Here is a 21,130-nt window from a genome sequence, read left to right on the forward strand (position 1 = left end):
TGAGGCAGGGGAACAATTATCCTAAGAGTTATGAGGAAAAAATCTTTTCAACTTAGCATAATAAACGAAGCAAAATATAAATCAAGGGTAAGGGTAGTAAAAAGACATGCTTAAAAATGAAAAATCTTGGAAAATTTACCTCTCATTTTTTTTATTACGTTTCATAAGGATTTCTAAGTAAATAAGTAAGTAGATTAAGAAAGAGAAAGATACTAGTTTCTATCCAAAGAGAAATAAAAAATGTCCAATATTGGGGTGCCTGGGTGGCTCAGGGGGTTAAGCATCTGCCTTCGGCTCAGGTCATGATCCCGGGGTCCTGGGATCGAGCCCTGCATTGGTCTCCCTGCTCAGCAGGGAGTCTGCTTTTCTTTCCCTCTGCCTTTCCCCCAACTCATGCTATCTCTCTCTCTCTCTCTCTCAAATGAATAAATAAAATCTTAAAAAAAAAATGTCCACTATTTACATCTCTTCAGTCGGTCTGGAAAGCAATCAGTCCAATTAGGAGGAAAAGGCAAAGTGCTCTAGCAATGGTATACTTGAAGGAAAGAGACATCAAAGACTGTATGCACTTCTTTAGAATTTATTGATTTTCTCAATTTAAAAAAGGAGTCAAAAGATACTTTTTATACTGATGGTGTAAGAAACATTTATAAAATAGATTTTCACTCCTGGAAAAGTACTAAGTAGAAGATAAAACTGGTGATGTTTGGAGGGAGGGCAATCAATCTGGAGAAGTATACTAGATCATTAAATACTATAGCTATACATCAACAGATTATTTCTGAAGTTGGTATAACCAAAATAGTGGCAAAGATAATATAGATTATTTCGATTTTGGAGGTAACCACTGGAAGAACTAAAATGAGACATAAATGAAGGAGTGAAAAGTAGGTGGCTCAAGAAATGGATTTCTAGAGACAGATTTGAGGGGAGAGGGACTTGTTTTCATTTTAAACTCCTCTGCATATTTGGACTTGTTAAGCATGTATAAGTTAAATTTTGATTAAAAAAAAAGATAAGTTGAAAACAAGAATATAGGTACATGTGTAATATGGTCAAAATATGAATATATGTACTCATGATTACATGTATGAGTAGGTATACATGAATATATGGTCAATTAATGTTCACATGACATGTATCAAAACCTCAAGAAGCTAATATTTATAAATATGTCTATATTTATATAGACTATAAGTGGTGCAATGGTGTACAAAGAGTAAAATAGGCACACTGCTGAGAAGTTAATAGGAAGTAGCCTATTGGGTTCACCCAAGTGAAATATTTTCACAAACCAGCTCTTGGAGAAGCAAAAAATGATACAATTACATGTCATGAATCTTCAGGATTGCTTACAAATAGTCAAAGCCACATTTTATTGAATGCCAAGGGCTTTGTATGCGTGTGATACACACACACACAAACACACAATATGTACAGGTGTCAACTGAATAAAAGTGCCAACGATGGATTTAGATTGGCTGGTTTTGAATCACCGCTTGACCATTTAATAGCAGGGAAAATCGGGCAAATGATTTAATGTCTCTGCTCAGTGTCTTCTTTTGGAAAATGAGGACACTAATATGGCTGTTAGGATGATTAAATATGAAAAGGTACACAAAGTGCATGTATGTAGCAAATATTTAATAAGCATTAAGTGTTTTAATATTTACATATAATGCATTTATTTTGTAAATATTTAACTAGCCATATGCTATAATAAACATACTTGTGCATATAAAAAGACTAGAAGGAAATGAACTGATGAATTAAATGTGCTTATCTGATGGGGTTCTAGGTGATTTTGTTTCTTCTTTATACTTTTCTGTAACAAACTTATAACGATGTACAGGTTTTACATTTATAATAAAGACTATAAGTGTTAATTTTGTTAACTGCAATGTGATATTAAGCTAAAATATCAGAGGTTTAATGTGATTGTTAGGAAATATTTCCACTTAACGAGAGTTCTGAAATACTGGCAAAGGTTATTGGGTTTACGAGTAAATAAAAGCAGAGAGAAACGTAAGTCCTTTTCACTTGTATCAACCTATTTGAAAGGCAGAGAACACATCTCAATTATCAAAGTCCTGTGGGAAGAAAAATGGGACTGTGACAATGTTCAAATGAATGTGTATTACTAAGGTTGTGTTTTAAAACAGACATGTAATAAGTATAACTTAGAAAATGGGTAGGTTGTTTTTACAAAGAGTTTTATTCTAATCATTTAATTTACAGTATAGAAACAGGGGAATGGAGAATTGTTTTTCTCACACTCAGTTCAATCTGGATGTAGTACCAACCACGAATATTCAGAATTTATAAATTATATACTCCTTAGCATGAAGAAGTAACTGAAGAAAACAAACACAGGCTAATGACACAAACCAAGGGCACTGTTACAACTGGGTTTCTTGGTATTTTAAATACAATTAAAATGGCCCTGATTTCCAATTATTTCTGCATTTGATATGCTAGAAGTAATAATAATTACAATGTGAAGAGCAACTCAAGTTAATGTATAGTTAAAAACTAAAAAGATAACCAGGTGAAGTAACTTTAGTAGTTATAATCTGTCACTTGGTACTGGGAAAAAACAATTGAATGCAAAGGCAATGACTAAAATTCAAGCTGGCTGAAGTCAATTAGTGGTTATTAAATTTGTGAACCCCAGTGATATTAACATAGCTGTCCTCTTATCATCCTTGTATTTTGTAATAAGAATATTTGCCATCATTAAAACCACTGACATATCTAATAGGATTTCTTGATCTGGAAAGAGTCATATATTATGCTCATGTTTAATTTCTCAAGACTAATTTCTGGGGGTTTCATTTGTACTTTATTTTTGAAAGTAGGACAGTAGTAGAAACATTAAACAAAAGCATCATGAGAACAGAATCATATAGAAATGAAACTTTAAAGAAAATTACTATAATTTGGGAGCATATATATATATATATATATATATATATGCTTATATTTCTCTATGCATCTATCCACACATATGAACACAATGACAATGAAGGGATAGAGAAAAACGGCAACACTGAGGGTATCTTTAAGGTAAGATTATCAGTCTTTCACTTTTTTTGTTCTTTGTACTTTTATAGTTTCTAAATTTTCTACAATGAGCACATTGCTCAGAAACTATATATAACATATAAACAGAATGACATATAATAACATTATATATATATGATATATATAACCTATATAAAGTCTACACACTGGTTTGAGTTTCCTAAGGGAAACCGAACTACAGTACATAAACAAAAAACTTATAGTCTAATCTCTATGGCCCATATGCATGCAAAATAAACTAAAATTAAAAGCATACATAATAAGCAACTGTTTTATGTTGTTAGAATTATTTTAACAAAATTGGTGAGGAATCTCAGCAACATATACACACTTTGTCTATGTCTGAGTGATGATCTTTTCATTATATGTATACCAGTTAAAAACAAATCCAGGCCACTCTTTTATAATTATAATACACATTAAATATCTAGGGTTGATATTTTCAGTGAAATAAAATTTAAAAGAAAAGAACACTTACTTTGGAGATATTGTCACAATGTTCCCTGTTTGGGAAAGGGAGAAGTCAGAGGCATCTTTTCCAACAATTACAGCATTATACACTAAGTTTTTCAAGCTTGGATTTTTCAGTAGAATCTATATTGAAGAAGAGAGTATACATAAGATCATGAATTTTAAAAATATATAATTTAGCACTTATTTTCACCAAAGCAAGTTATACATTTTAATCATGAAAATATTTCTAATGTGCACTAACTGGAGAAAAGCAGACTTTGTATTTAAAGATAACATAAATATATAGTTTAGCAGAATAAGCAAGGAGAAGGAGCTTTCAAGCTTTCAAGAAAGGAAATGACAGATGTAGAAACACCTGATTATCAAAGATTTAAAATCCAAAGTTAGCAACTTGGATTTTATTCTTACTGCAAAGGGAAATCTTTGGAGATTTTTAAACAGAGAATTTATAGAATCCAGTTTACAAAAAGGATACTCAGGCTGCTCAGTGCAGAAAGATTTATAAAGGAGTGTACTTTTAAAAACACAGGCCCAGGCTGAAAATGATGGTGGCCTTGACTCGAAGCAGTAGTATAACAAGGGCCTGGCTGTCCCTTCCTTCCTGATGCCAAGATAGGGAGGGTATGTGAAGACAAGTTACTTCATTTTTAGAGAGAATATTTCATGATAACTGTGAATATCCAAGGGTGTATATAGAATATAATGTGGATTAAAAAAAAACACCCCAAAAAACAGACACACTGGAAAGACTCCAGGTTATCATGGAAAGTACTGACTCAGAGGAGAAAGATGACCTGGGGGAAATGCATGATTGGCCAAATTAGAGTGACAACAAGGTGAGTGCAGCTTACGCAGCCCAGGAAGTATAGTCACAGATTTCTGAAGAATTAACAATTAGCACCACGTGTGATTAGAGTGACTTATAGTGATTATGGTGACTTGTACAGAATATGGTAGATTTGTTAAAGATTAAATTAACTAGGGGCACCTGCGTGGCTCAGTCAGTTAAGTGTCCAACTCTTGGTTTTGGCTCAGGTTGTGATCTTAGGATTGTGAGATCAAGCCCTGCGTCAGGCTCCACACTCAGCACGGAGTGTGCTTGAGATTCTCTGCCTCTCCCTGTCCATCCCACCCTCCCCCAGCTCTGTCTCTCTCTCTCTCTCTCTCTAAAATAAAAAAAAAATCTTAAAAAAATAAATAAAAAAGTAATTAATTTTATGTTTCGATTAGAATTTTTGTTAACTACCAGGAGAAGTACATTGTTGCTGAAGAGTTTCTTCTATCTTTGGTTACACCAAGGAATTGGGGTTCTCATGTTGCTTACCTATGTATAATATCAGTTATAATGGAGGCAAGACAAACCCAGTGTGGTTTTTTTTTATTTTTTATGTATGTACATATGAATTTGAAGTATTAATGAATAGACCAAGTAATTTTAAGTTCCAGAGAACTAATTTCTGTTTTCTGAAAGGAAATGTGGAAAAATCATGAGGATTCCCTGTGAGCTGCTACTGATTTTTAGTCCTGGAACATCCCTAACCAGCCCTGAGATCTTAAGGAAGCCACTCATTCTCATTATGTCATATCCTATATATGACAGAAAGGCACTGGGCTCACCTGTGGTCAGCTTATTCCACCCAGGATTTCACGTTGGGGTGGTAAGTGGTAAATGGGGACAAAGGAAATCTGTTCAAGGAGCCTCAATTCCCCTTTTGCACCTTTTGCAAAATAGCTTATCTTTCACTATTTAATAGTTATCTTTAACTACTGTGCTTCTGTGTAAATTCTGCTTCAAAAAGGGAGAAGAAAAGTTCAACTGCATTTAAAAATGTCTCAGAAAATCACACACTCTATATTTTTTTTAATGATCACTCTATTTTTTACTGGTCCCAGGATTCTATGTTTCTATTACTGACATATAGTTGCACAAATACTTTTTCAATTCTAGTAGCCATTTCTTGAGATTCTTTTTTATTCTAGAGTGATGAAAATGTTGGTAAAAATGATATTCAATGACTTAAGCACTGTCATTTATGGTGTTGATGCATAGGGGCAAACTATGCCAAATGTTCTCAGCAATTTCCAAATCAGTGATTTTTCTTAAATGAAATTTAAAACTAAAGCTTGTTATAACTGACATTTTCTTGCATTTAAATTTAATTTTTGTTATCGTCAAAAGACATACTCTACATTTGTGAAAAATCAAAGTTATATCTGTATAATTTCATCTATAATCTTTTTTTCCCCTTTTTTTCTTTCTTAGTAGGCTCAATGCCCTACGTGGGGCTTGAACTCAAGACCCAAAGATAAAGAGTCAGATGTTCTACCTACTGAGCCAGGTAGGCATCCCTCATCTATAATCTTAAAATACAAACATTATTTCTAGTAAACAGCTAAATGTGGAAAGAACTATTTCCATTTTAATATGCTTTAATTTGATTTTTAACATCACAATTAAAATTTATATTTCAACATTAGTGTTAACTACTTTTAAAAAATAGTGGCAATTAAATGGCATAAAGAAATACAAACACATGGACAGAATTAGAGAACTGGAATTAAAACTAACTGAAATAAATCACTGCTTAATCTAATTCAGACTCATCCTAGACTCTGCGGGCTTAATCAAAACATTTCTAACTCTTTAGAAATTTTATTTTGAAGTCAAAAGACCTCTCCAATATAATTACAGCTCCAGGCTTTGAGGATCATTGCAGTTAGGGAATTATCAGAGTAAATACTGTTGAAAAAAATCTTCTAAAGAGTTTTATATCTTTTTTTCCTGATAAAAAGAAAAAAATTCATAAAAAGGAATCATATCTAAATTACCCTAAACTGAGCCCTTTACATGTTGAGACAAGAACCTGCGTTCTCCCCGATTTTTAACTGAATCCTTACCAACCATCACTCATATCATCACAGAGGCTATGTATTTTCTCAGAGGTTACAATTACAAGTCAAAAATCACCAAGACATCTTCTGAAGAGCAAATACGGACAAGTTCTGCATCGAATGTATAAAATTACACCCTCCCAACTAAATATGAGAAGGAATACATAAAACAGCCTGAAGAAAAGGAATAAACATGATCTGACCAAAGAGATAAAGTAATTTTTGTAGGAAATAAGATTCTACCAGTCCATAGTGTCCTCAGAAAGAAACAAGGAGAAACCTATAAATCTGGTTGAAGATTTTGTGAAAACTAGTAGAAGGAACAATCTTAAATAAACATAAGCAATTTAAAACTGTATGCTAGAAGATATTTCACAAGTGTAAGCTTGAAAAACAAATTGAGGTCAATGACCCTTGACAATATATTTCTCAAAGAGAACACTTCATAAATATGGACATATTTATACAGATTTGTTATTGTCACAGGATTTCAAATTTCATTTTTGATTTTTTTCTGCAAATTAAAAAATCCACCGTTACACATTTAGCAGCTCTTGGGTATATAATATCCTTTAGTGGGAATTAGATGGCCCTGGTCAGGAACACTTTCATTTTTATTTCCCTTTATATATCCTCATCTGAATAAAATTCATCTGGATGTGTAAACCGCTCCCTTAAGGAAAGCTGAGTACATTCAGAACACAAGTTTGCACTTATGGTCTCAGTCCCTTTGCATATGAAATGGGTCTCAAGTATCCTCAGAAAATTTGCCCTTCAAAGTGCCTAACTTTCATTTTCTACCTCCCCAAACCCCATTCATCAAATGAGTCACGGAATCATCATTTCACTACAGGTGATGGTTACTATTAAGCAAAAATTGTCCCTTTCACTCGGTTAAACCTTCTTCTTTAGAAGAAGCAATATTTGCTAAGGCTTATTTTTTTTAAGTTTATTTATTTATTTTTTAGTAATCTCTACACCCAAGGTGGGGCTTGAACTCACAACCCTGAGATCAAGAGTCACATGCTCTTCCGACTAAGCCAGTCAGGTGCCCCAAGATGGCAAACATTTTTATGGGTGCTAAAATGAAGTATCAAAACATCATTCATTATCTGCCAATCCCCCTCCTTTTTTGTGTGTTTTTTTTTTCATTTAAATTCAATTAATTAACATATAATGTATTATTAGTTTCAGAGATAGAGGTCAGGGATTCATCAGTCTTGTATAATACCCAGTGCCCATTTCATCACATGCCCTCCTTAATGTCCATCATCGAGTCACCCCCCCCACCTCTCTCCCCTCCCCTGAAGCAACCCTCAGTTTGCTTCCTATGATTAAGAGTCTCTTCCGGTTTGTCTCCCTCTCTGATTTCGTCTTATTTTATTTTTCCCTCTCTTCCCCTATTATCTTCTGTTTGTTTCTTAAATTCCACATGAGTGAGATCATATGATAATTGTCTTTCTCTGACTGACTTATTTTGCTTAGCATAATACCCTCTAGCTCCATCCACATCATTGCATAAGTGGCAAGATTTCATTTTTTTTGATGGCTGAGTAGTTTTCCATTGTGTGTATGTGTGTGTGTGTACCACATCTTCTTTATCTGTTCGTCTGTCGATGGACATCTCAGCTCTTTCCATAGTTTGGCTATTATGGACATTGCTGCTATAAATAGCTAAGGCTTAATATATCATATTGATACTTCTGTTAATTTTGGGTTAGAAAAGAAATAACTAAAACCCCTGTGAAGTGTTTCACTCCAAATATATCCTTACCTGTCTCAGCACAGTGTCATGTAGAGTACAATGAAAGGGCACCACCTTCTTGGGGAGATATGTAGGGAGCCTTTCATACATGTAGACACAAAGCATGAGCATCAGGATTGGATTAGGGTCACAGATATCCATGGCCTAGTTTCAATGAAAAGAAATATAAATTAGAGGATATACAGATAAAATATATAAAAAGAGCTAAAGCATAGTACATCAATTGTTGAATTACATTAAAACATTTTAAAATGTTACTGGCATTGACCCTGAGTTGTAAACACAGTAAACAGAATGTTGCTGTGAATCAGAAGAGCTTGACCTGGGTGTTAAAAGATGAATTAGATGTGTTCTCAGTATAACAGTGACCTCACAACCTCAAAGCCTCCACAAAAGCTAGTCAGAGGTCATAAAAATATTATGCACTAGAAATACTGACTAACGTCACTAAGACACCAGCCCCGATTTACAGTCCCATAATCAGCAGTAAAAGAAAACAGAGAAGTAAACAAACTACTGAGGTAAAAAGAAGGCAAGAATTTCAAGCAAAAGCTCAAGGGGAGAAGGCAACACATGAGACAGCCTTGAAGAATGCTCGGATCTCAAAGAGACTATGTTTGGGGGGCAGAAAAGGGTGTATTCCATCAGAAAGGCAAAGAACTACAGCACAAGGATATAGGGAGGTACAGTGTTTATTCCTTAAAGAAGTACAATTTGAATCATATGTAAGGTAAGAAGGGACAAGCACTGTGGGAACAGACAAAGGAGCGCCAGGGCCACACTGTGGAGGGTCTGGATGCCAGGATGAGGGCCCTGATTTCTGAACAAGGAATAACACAAGAGCAACAATTCAGGCAGATCAGGCAGCGGGGTGGTTAGGGAGTACTTTTCCCAGAACAGACAAAATATAGTAAGTCAGAAAATGTAATCATACTGATAACCAAGATAAATTAGTGATGGCTGTTGGAAAAGATTTGAGATAAAAGCCAGAATTGCAAAGGAATAATGGCAGGGACAATCAACATAGCCTGAATGTACACTGAATACAACAAGTAGAGTCAGGAGAAGGAGGAAGGATTCTTTGTATCAGTTCCTATACTACCTATGATGTCCTAGAAAAATGTGAAGGTAGTAGGGGAGAATTATTCATAGCAAAGGAGTATTGAGAATGGTCCAAGGCAAGGATTCAAAGACATAAAACACCACTGATAGACACACACCTCTGTCATTGTCGATGTACAGAGAGCCCTCTACACTTCCATAAAATGAAGATCTACCTATGACTTAATAGCTCACATTCAAGTCAGTAACCGAAAATGATCCAGGCCTGGCTTGGAAGTGCAAATAGTGTGGGAGCCAAGGAGACTTAATGCGTTATGTGGAGCTAGCACACTTGACTCTGAAGTTCAGCAACAGTTACCAGCAAATAAAAACAGCTCCTCTGATCATCTGCTAGTTCACATTCCCAAATACATTCTTTTCCTCCTTTGGAAGAAGAGAAGAGTTGGTTCTTTCTTGTTTTGTCAATAAGCAGTAAGACTAACCAATAAAGGCGCCTGGGGAGGAGATTTTTAGTAAAAAATAAGGGAGCTGGCCTTCCACAGCAGGGTAGAAAGCTGCTAGTGAGTTCGATTTGAGGAAAACTGAGAAATACACCAAGACTCCAAAGTTTCTCATCAGTATTCGGTGGTTGTACATTTCTACATGAAAGACAGTGTTAGTCAACACATGAAGGAAAATTATTTAAGATAAGAACAAACTAAAAAAATAAATGCAGAGTTTAATTCCAACAAAGTGAAGAATATGGCTCTACTGGGCCCTCTGGGATGGGCCTGCCTATGAGTGTGATTCAAAGAGGGCTGTGGGGCACATGGGTGGCTGTCACTTAAGTGTCTGCCTCTTGATTTTGGCTTAGGTCATGATCTCAGGGTTGGGTTCCACACTCAGCGGGGAGTCTGGGGGAGATTCCCTTTCTCCTGCTCCCTCTACCCCTCCCCCACCTCCACACGCGTGGGTGCACGCGCACACTCTCTCTCTCAAATAAATAAATAAATCTTTTTTTTTTTTTTTTTTTTTAAAGAAGGCTGTCTATGGTAATGGGAAATGTGTTTGCTGGGGAAAGGGTAAGACTAGTGGCAGAACACCCTAGGCTCAAGTCCGAGTTCAATAAGACACTTTTGAACACTTTTTAAATGACTACAGCATAAAATATATATTGGTAACAATATAGAATTAGTCCCAATACTCATCTTTGAAAAATATATAATGGGATGAAAATGCAATAATTTGGAAATTAAAAAAAATATGTTTATCTTAATGGGAAAAATACATTTGATTAAGATATTAGACTAAAAAAAAGAGAAAAGAGCATCCTTACTTTTCCTTATCATAAATTTCAATGAAGATAACCAAAAGCAATTACACTTTTGTCAATCCTTGACTTAAAAATCCAAATGGTAGCATAGGTTTGTTTCTTTTTATTATTATTATTATTTTAAGCTAAGTTTGTTTAAAACAAGACTTTCATGTGAAATATCTTTCAAAGATATAATCATTACTTTCTCTATACAGGTCTAACCTAGAAGAACTTCAACTGTATTGGTCCATTTTCCCCCCACAATGATAGTATTTTTCAACTAGCCTAATAAAAGACAAAAAATTAAACAGAAAAAGGTCATAATAGAGAAAAATGCTAGAGTAGAAATCTGGTAAACAAAATTCAAGTCCTGCTACTACACAGTTCCACGATCTTTACTAATCAATTGGTTTTCCAAAGCCTCAGTTTTTTCATCAGTAACAAGAAGAGGTGAAATAATATCGATTTTCATGGAGAATGTAATTTACTATGACTAAAAGATATCACCAGCTTTCATACTGGACACCAAACATAATGAGCAGTACCAACTGACATAGTGTAATTCTAGAGAGAACACTGTTGATTACCTTCCCCAAAGCAATTTTCTTTGTTCTTCTTCCCTAAGAATCCCAATTTTTGTGGCTGTTTCATTACTTTGATCAAACAATGGTTTATCTACAAGCATGGAATGTAATTATGGTCAATGACATGTAATGGGAAATATGCTGTGAACCACTGGAAAAGGTTTATCTTATGGAAAAAGAGAAGTGCAAGATGAGGAGCTACTCAACCAGCCTCAAGAGTAACTATATAAAGATGTTACATGAGAATTTCAGTAGAAACTTTGTGGTTATTAGTGCACATGCCTAAAGTAAAGCCAGCAGGCTGAGAAAGGCTGAGCAAAAATGAATCTCTAATAACTTTATTGAGCAACTGACTATGCTTATAATCTCCTAATGCCTGACTTTGTCCAATGTAAAATATTGTATTTATTTTTAAAGCACTTTCACACGTGAATTCTGTTATTTAATGCTAAAAAGCATCAGAGTTGATAAAAACAACTTTTTTGGTTTTGTTTTTGAGAGGGAGAGAGAGAGAGGAGGGGCAGGGGGAGAGAGAGAATCTCAAGCAGGCTCCATGCCGAGCGCTTGAGCCCGACAAGGGGCTGGATCCCACAGCACTGAAATCATGATATGAGTCAGATGCTAAACAGACTGAGCCACCCAGGAGCCCCAAAAACAAAAGTTTTAAGAGAAAAGTCAGATTATCTATTGAACCTTAGCTGCCATCACTACTCAGTGAATTAGGTGTAGTACAACCTCTACAAATGTCATATTTATTTTTATATACATTTCTTTATGTGAGGGAATAAAAATACATTCTATGCTGAGTCCAAATAATTCCCATCATATTTTTCTTTAAATATAAAGTATGTCACAAAAGAGAGAAGATGTAAACAACTGTTATATTCCAGGTGGCAAGATTCCACAACAGGACATAATAAAGGCACAGAAACTTATCTAGCTGATTCCACAGTTCAAAGAATATAATAAGTAAGAAACTTAAACATTAATAAACATATCCAGTGGTGAATTTCTTTGGTTTTAAATGTGAACCAGTGCTGAGCATCAGCATTAATTGACTATGGCTAAGTTAAATTTTTGAACTTTGCCATTTAATGTGCTTGGTAAATCCAGGTTGATGAAAAAAGTTAAGGAATTGGAACTGGTTAGTAAAAGCTTGGTAATTATCAGCTAGCTGTCAATTTCTCCATTCACCAAATCTTAGACAGCTTCTCTACATTTTTATGTATTAGATACTCACATTTAAAAATATTTTTTGGCTGCAGAATAAAATAAAAATTTTGAGTCAACGATGTATGATGATTTATGTTTTCTAAACAAAAATATTTTAAGTTTCCTTTAAACCCCGACCAAATTCTCAGGGGCCACCTTGAACACCAAAAGTCCCATGTAACTCTTCTTGGTTCCCTTACCAGAATGATTTCTGTTCCTTTTGATTCCCATAGCACACTGCTTCTATGTATACTATGGCATTCACTATCAGCTTTGCATCAGATCTTTTTCTTATACTTGTCATTATTAATAACATCTTTGAAGGCATGATTGTGGTTTAATCATATCTGTACCCCTTACAAGGTCTATCCAGTGTCTTTTATGGAGAATATTCAATTTGTTGAGCTGACGACAACTGTAGTATTTTTATTCTTCCAAACCAAAGTCTTTCATTGAAGTTTATCTTTAAAACTCTCTTATAAAAGAAATTTCTGGCCAAAATCCTAGAATACAGTTTCTCTTTACAACTATACCAATATAAAAGAAGGTAAATGTCAGACCTGAAACAAAGTGACGTTAACATGCAACCAAGCCATTATGAATATTTTTCTAGCAGGTGTGAGGAACAACTTTATACCCAGCCAGATATGGGCAATGGCATCATCAGTATCTCTCGTGTCATGGAAAAGAAAACTCAGAGTAAGTTGAAATGGTCTTTCTCCTGTGTCCTTCTTTTGTGACTGTTCACAAGGTCTAGTAGGCCTCAAATGTCTCCTGTATCAACTTATTAAGTTTCCATTCAAATGACATGAGTAGAGAAAATACTTTCCTCCTCGACCAACTGAAATTATATTTTGATTGGTCTGTGTTCCCTGTGTCCAGTCCCTCTCCTGTGAGTGCATTCCCATCATAGTTGTAAGAACAAATACCTTTTGTGTAGTTGCTAAAAAAAAAAAAAAAAAAAAAAAAGAACAAATACCTTCAGTCCTCTAATACCCAGATGGTAAGCTTCTTACTTTTTATACTGATATCCAGTATCCCAATATATACCTCTATCAATTTTTCTAATCCCAAAATTCAACTAAGGTAACCTATTCACAGAATTTCCTTACTGTATGTCATGTATTCCATTTGACATTCTGTTTATGCCATTTCTTCTGAGTGAACACTTTCCTCTCTTACCACTACCAATCCAAATCCAATCCACCTTCAAGACTCCAGATAAGTCCTGCCTTCTCCGCAAAGTCTTTGGTGGATCAATTTAGATCATATTGATCTCTTCCCTTATCTGAATTCTGTACTTTGTTTTTTACATACACTGACAATGACATGAGTAAAATGTTATTTATCATTGAACAGGAATATATCTTGATAATTCAATGATTTTGTATATTCTTCAAAGTAAGAAATCATTTTTTTAAAAGATTATTTATTTGAGAGAGAGAGAGAGAAAGACTGACCATGAGTGGGATAGGAGGCAGGGAGGGACAAAGGAAGAGGGAGAGAGAAACTTAAGCAGACTCCATCCTGAGTGCAAAGCTCAATGCAGGGCTCGATCTCACCACAGGGATCACAACCTGAGCCGAAACCAAGTAGGACTCTCAACCAACTGCACCACCCAGGAACCCCAAGAAATCATTTATTATACTACTTCATTATTCTAACAAAGGGCTCAAAAAATAGTAAGCATATAATGTGTTTGATTATTGCTATATAATAGTATAGATATATACTATATAATAGGATTTGGTTATTACTGAGGACTTGATGTGAAAGGACAGATGGAATTATAACATGGGGATCCAAATGTAATAATGTATATTGCCATTCTGATCTCTACATGAATATGTATTTTAAAACAAAAGTGAAAAAAAGTCTTTTTAGTTACTAAATTAAAAAATGATAATACATCTATATTCAAATAAATCTCCTTTAATTCATTCTTAGAGCTTGGGTAGTGCTACTAAATCACTCAAGCTTCATTCTTAGGGTTTAAGAAAAATGGACAAATCACTAGAACTATTTTCTTATGCACAGTTGGATATACACAATTATACATATGTAGAAATATACAGTAGATTTCTATGAAGTCATATTTCAAATGCCACATTTTAGCAATACCCTACAAAAAGATGGTTTCAATTTAGATTTAAAATATATGAACAAAAGATTATTAAAAGGAGTCAACTAACATTTTTACAAAGAAAACATACAATTGGCCAACAGGTACATGAAAAGGTGTTCAACATCACTAACCATGAGGGAAATGTAAATCAAAACCACAATGTGATATTACGTCACACCTATTATATAAAAGAGGAGAGATAAAGTGTTGGCAAGGATGTAGAGAAAGGAGAATTTTTATATGTGTTTTGTTGGTGGAAATCTGCCTTGTTATAGCCATAATGGAAAACAGTATGGGGGTCCTCTAAAAGTTTAGAACTACCATATGGTCCAGCGTCCCTACTTCTGGGTATATATCCAAAGGAAATGAAACCAGTATCTCAGAGATATTTGCACTTCCATGTTCAACTGCAGCATTATTCACAATAGCGAACATATGGAAAAACCTGTCTGTCGATGTAGGAATGCATAAAAAAAATGTGGCATACAGTGAATATCATTCTCAATGTGGAGAAACTAAGAGATTGTCCCTTCAGGTCAGGAACACAACAGGGATGCCCACTCTCACCATTAGGTTCAACATAGTACTAGAAGTCCTAGCCTCAGCAATCAGACAACAAAAAGAAATAAAAGGCATTCAAAGTGGCAAAGAAGTCAAACTCCCTCTCTTCGCAGATGAATGATACTTTACGTAGAAAACCCAAAAGACTCCACCCTAAAATTGCTAGAACTCATACAGCAATTCAGCAACATGGCAAGATAAAAAATCAATGCACAGAAATCAGTTGCATTTTATACACTAACAACGTGACTGAAAAAAAGAGGAAATTAAGGAATCAATCCCATTTACAATTGCACCAAAAACCCTAAGATATCTAGGAAGAAGCCTAACTAAAATGGTAAAGGATCTGTACTCTAGAAACTATAGACCACTTATGAAAGAAATTGAGGAAGACACAAAGAAATGGAAAAATATTCCATGCTCATGGATTGGAAGAATAAACACTGTTAAAATGTCTATGCTGCCCAGAACAATCTACACATTCAGTGCAATCCCTAACAAAATACCATCGACATCTTTCACAGAGCTGGAACAAACAATCCCAAAATTTGTATGGAACCAGAAAAGACCCCGAATCACCAGGGGAATGTTGAAAAAGAAAACCCAAACTGGGGGCATCATAATGCCTGACTTCAAGCTGTATTACAAAGCTGTGATCATCAAGACAGCATGGTACTGGTACAAAAACAGACACATAGATCAATGGAACAGAACAGAGACCGCAGAAATGGACCCTCAACTCTATGGTCAACTAATCTTCGATAAAGCAGGAAAGAATATCCATTGGAAAAAAGACAGTCATTTCAACAAAGTGTGCTAGGAAAATTGGACAGCCACATGCAAAAGAATGAAACTGGAGCATTCCCTTACATCATACACAAAGATAAACTCAAAATGGATGAAAGACCTCAATGTGAGACAGGAATCCATCAAAACCCTAGAGAAGAACACAGTCAGTAACCTCTTTGACCTCGGCCACAGCAAGTTTTGGCAAGACATGTCTCCAAAGGCAAGGGAAAGAAAAGCAAAAATGAATTATTGGGACTTCATCAAGATAAAAAGCTTCTGCATGACAAAGGAAACAGTCAACAAAACTAAAAGGCAACCTACGGAATGGGAGAAGATATTTGCAAATGACACTACAGATAACGGACTGGTATCCAAGATCTATAAAGAACTTCTCAAACTCAACACCCAAATAACAAATAATCCAGTCAAGAAATGGGCAGAAGACATGAACAGACACTTCTCCAAAGAAGACATACAAATGGCCAACAGACACATGAAAAAATGCTCCACATCACTTGCCATCAGGGAAATACAAATCAAAACCACAATGAGATACCACCTCACACCAGTTAGAATGGCTCATATTAACAACACAGGGAACAACAAATGTTGGCGAGGATGTGGAGAAAGGGGAACCCTCTTACGCTCTTGGTGGGAATGCAAGCTGGTACAGCCACTCTGGAAAACAGTATGGGGGTTCCTCAACACATTAAAAATAGAGCTACCCTATGACCCAGCAATTGCACTACTGGGTATTAACCCCAAAGATACAGATGTAGTGAAAAGAAGGGGCACCTGCACCCCTTGTGTTCATAGCAGCAATGTCCACAATATCCAAACTGGTGACGGAGCTAAGATGTCCTTCAACAGACAAACAGATAAAGAAGATGTGGCTTATATATACAATGGAATATTACTCAGCAATCAGGAAGGATGAATACCTATCATTTGCATCAACATGGTTGGAACTGGAGGGTATTATGCTAGGTGGAATAACTCAATCAGAGAAAGACAATTATCATAAGGTTTCACTCATATTTGGAATATAAGGAATAGTGCAGAGGACCATAGGGGAAGGGAGGGAAAACTGAATGGTAAGAAATCAGAGAGGGATACAGACCATGAGAGACTCTTGACTCTGGGAAACAAACTGAGGGTTGCAGAAGGGAGGTGGGTGGGGGGATGGGGTAACTGGGGAATGGGTATTAAGGAGGGCACGTAATCTGATGAGCAGTGGATGTTATACGCAACTAAGGAATCACTGAACACTACATCAAAAACGAATGATGTAGTATATGTTGGCTGACTGAATTTAAATAAAATAAAATTAAAAAAAAGAAAACATGATATATACTCACAATGGAATATTTAGTCATAAAAAAGAAAGAAACCCTGTTACTTTTGATAACATGGAAGAATCCAGAGGACATTATGCTAAGTAATATAAACCAGACACAGTAAGGCAAGTATTTTATAATTTCAATTGTATGTGGAAACTAAAAAAGTCAAACCCATGCAGTCTGAGAGTAGAATGATAGCTGCCCATGGAGAGGGATGGGGGAAATGAGGAGATGTTGGATCTTAAGTGTTCTCACCACACACACACACACACACACACACAAAATGGTAACTATGTGAGGTGATGGATGTGTTAATTACCTTGGCTCTGGTGATAATTTCACATTATATATGTACAATCACACATTGTATACCTACAAAAATTACATTTTACATACTAAATATATACAATTATTATTTAACAATCATACCTGGTGAAGCTCGAAAAAATACGAAAAGAAGAAATTGATATTTATGGAATATGTGATATATAGCCACGCACCTGTATGTCCATGTCAAAGCCAATTTCACGAAGTACATTCACAATAATCAGGCAATTGTGCAGATACTGTTCCGAATTTTTTGGTTGTGTGTACATTTTTTCGAAATGAGATTCAATCTGGAAAAGACAACAATCAAATTTTTAGTAATGGAATAAAAATTACTGCTTTTTAACTCTTCTCTTTAGTTCGGCAAAGAATCATTTAAGTATTAACATCTGTCAGTAGTAGCTTATTACAATCAAAATACCGAAATAAACAGAAAGGGAATGCTGGTCATTCAGATTCAGGTGTGATTTAAATTAAAACATTGAAAAATATCAGTTTATAAAAAATACTGTGAATTTTAATTACTAAGTTCTTTCAAATAATAGAAGACTACGTTTCATAAAAAAGACTCTTACCAAAAACGGACAATAGGCTCCCAACTGTGTTGCAAAAACAAGGCCATCTAAAAGATCTTTGTCAAAATTTAATATCCATCTCTCAGAGGGAATAACTCCTGTTCCAAAAAAGAGAGTAAATATAACATGTTTTACTTTTCTAAAAAAGATAACTTATGGTATCTGTCTGAATATATTCTCATATTGTCACTATATAATACAGAACGTATTTAAAATTGGCAGACATCATAGAAAAAAATGCTTTCAAAATCATTCTCATTGTGGAACATTTAGTGCCCAGTTCAAACAAAAAGGAAAACAGAACATGTGCCTGGCTTTATTTCCCTGGTTTTCAAGGAATCACTGATCCTTGATACGTTTTCTTCCAAAGTGACATACAAAAGAACGAAGAAATGATCTGGAATTTTCTATTCCGTCAAAAGGAAAATGAATTGATGGGGGGGCAAAGCAAGATGGCAGAGGAGTAGGAGACTTGGATTTCGTCTGGTCTCAGGAATTCAGCTGGATAGGCATCAAACCATTCTGAACACCTACGAACTCAACAGGAGATCGAAGAAAAGAATACCAATAACTCTGAACGGAAAAGCGATCACTTTCTGGAAAGTAGGATGTGCGGAGAAGTGAATCCGAGGCAATATTCCAGAGGATAGACGGCGGAGGAGGGGGCCTCTATATGCCTCTTCCCGCAAGTGATAGAGCCGCGGAGCACAAAATCGGAACTTTTAAAGAAGTCGGCTCCGGTGAGGGACGTCGCTGCAGTGGCTAAGCAGGGGGTGGAACCCTCCCGGGACAGTGTGGTCTCAGGACCCTCGGGGTCACAGAAAGACCGGGGGTGCCTGAGTGCGGCAGAGCTCCCAGGTATGGGAGCGGGAAAGCCGGCTGCAGGGACGGAACCAAGGCGCGGGCTCTCAGCTTGGGGTTGCCATAAACTGTGATCCGCAGCCCAGTCGGGCCACTGCTCCTCCAGCAGGGACCCAACAAGTGGCAGATCCGGGGAGACTCCCCTTCCTCCCCCGGGAGGAGTGGCGCAGGAGCGCACCGCGGGATCTGCTGGGTTTAGAGACTCCACACGGGGTAAGGTGCCAGAGAGAGAAAAGCTCGGTCACAGACCGGATGAGCACGGAGTGCGGCTGAAGACCGGGGAGACGGGAGTGACTGATTGCTTTTCTCTGGGGGTGCACTGAGAAGCGGGCCCCGAGTTCTCGGCTCCTCCGGGGCAGAGAATGGAAGGCCGCCATTTTCACTCTCCCTCCAAAGCTGTACAGAAAGCTTGCAGGGAACAAAAGCTCCCGACGGCAAACCCGAGCAGAATACTTAGCCCGAACCCAGCAAGGACGGGGCAATTCCACCTCCGGCAAAGACATTTGGGAACCACGGCAACAGGCCCCTCCCACAGAAGATCAGCAAGAACAGCCAGCCAAGACCAAGTTTACCAATCAATGAGAACAGCAGAACCCTAGAGCTAGGGGAATACTGCACGTTGAATCCATTGGTTTTTTAGCAGGATTCTTTAGTCTTTCAAAGTTAATTTTTTTATCTGACTTTTTTTTTTAATTTTTCTTTTTTCCCTTTTTCAGCCAACATCATATCAATCCCTTTTTTAAAAAAAAATTTTATTTTTCATTTTAAGAGTCATATTCTATCACTTCATAGTAGTTACCCTTATTTTTGGTATATATATATAAGTTGTTCTCTCTTTAAAATTTTCAGATACAGTTTCTTCAAACAGATCAAAATATACCCTGAATCTCTACTGTATGGCTTTGTTCTAGTCTCCTACCTGATCACATTCTCTCCCTTTTTTTCCTTCTTTTTTTAAATCCTCTTTCTTTTTTCAAACAACTTCTTATCAAGTCCTTTTATAAAATTTTTATAAATTTCATCTTTACAGTCATATTCCATCCTTTCATCATATCAACCCCTATTTTTGTACATATATAAGTTTTTCTTTCTTTAAAATTTTGGGAGGCACTTCCTTCTAACAGAGCAAAATAAACCCAAAATCTAGTGTGTGGCACTGATCTATGCACCAGCCTGATCATATTTGATCATATTGTTTTTCTTTTGTTCTGTTTCTGTTTGTTTTTATCTTTTTCTTTCTCTTTTATCTTTCTTTCCCTGTCTTTCCCCCAGGTTTCAGGTCTTTTCTGATTCGTTTAGAGTATATTTCCTGGGGAGGTTGTTACCCTGTTAGCATTTTCTTCTCTCATTCATCTATTCTCCTCTGGACAAAATGACAAGATGGAAAAAATGACCTCAACAAAAAGAACAAGAGGCAGTACTGTCTGCCAGGGACCTACTCAATAGGGACATTAGTACAATGTTGGAACTAGAGTTCAGAATCATGATTTTAAAGATACTAGCTGGGCTTGAGAAAAGCATGGCAGTTATTAGAGAAACCCTCTCTGGAGAAATAAAAGAACTAAAATCTAAACAAGTCGAAAACAAAAAGGCTACTAATGAGGTGCAATAAAAAATGGGGGCACTAACTGCTAGAAAAAATGAGGCAGATGAGAGAATCAGTGTTACAGAAGACCAAATGATGGAAAATAAAGAAGCTGAGAAAAAGAGAGAGAAACAACTACTGGATCACGAGGGCAGAATTCGAGAGATAAGTGATACCATAAGACAAAACAACATTAGAATAATTGGGATCCCAGAAGAAGAAGAAAGATGGAGAGGGGCAGAAGGTATATTGGAGCAAAATATAGCAGAGAATGTCCCCAATTTGGGGAAGGAAACAGGCATCAAAATCAAGCAGGCACAGAGAACCTCTCTCAAAATCAATAAAAATAGGTCAATACCCTGAAATCTAAAACTAAAACTTATGAATCTCAGAGACAGAGAAAAATCCTTAAAGCAGCTCGGGAGAAGAGATATGTAACCGACAATGGTAGAAACATTAGATTGGCAACAGACGTATCCACAGAGACCAGGCAGGCCAGGAAGGACTGGCATGATATCTTCAGAGCACTAAACGAGACAAATATGCACCCAAGAATACTATATCCAGCTAGGCTGTCATTGACAATACAAGGAGAGATAA

At 36.1% G+C, this 21,130-nt stretch overlaps 1 protein-coding gene across 1 annotated transcript in view; it reads right to left on the minus strand.

Annotated features, from left to right (window-relative positions):
• CFAP47 (cilia and flagella associated protein 47) overlaps positions 1-21,130 on the minus strand; it is a 525,897-nt gene that overhangs the window by 274,314 nt on the left and 230,453 nt on the right. Inside the window, exons 34-37 of the mRNA XM_027608633.2 lie at positions 18,085-18,182; positions 17,683-17,799; positions 8,225-8,359; positions 3,563-3,678 (exon numbers count right to left, since the gene is read on the minus strand). Of these exons, the coding sequence (XP_027464434.2) occupies positions 3,563-3,678; positions 8,225-8,359; positions 17,683-17,799; positions 18,085-18,182 (466 nt within the window). The remainder of the gene's footprint in view (positions 1-3,562; positions 3,679-8,224; positions 8,360-17,682; positions 17,800-18,084; positions 18,183-21,130) is intronic.

This window comes from Zalophus californianus, chromosome X (genome assembly GCF_009762305.2).
Source record: "Zalophus californianus isolate mZalCal1 chromosome X, mZalCal1.pri.v2, whole genome shotgun sequence".
Classification (NCBI taxonomy): Eukaryota; Metazoa; Chordata; class Mammalia; order Carnivora; family Otariidae; genus Zalophus; species Zalophus californianus.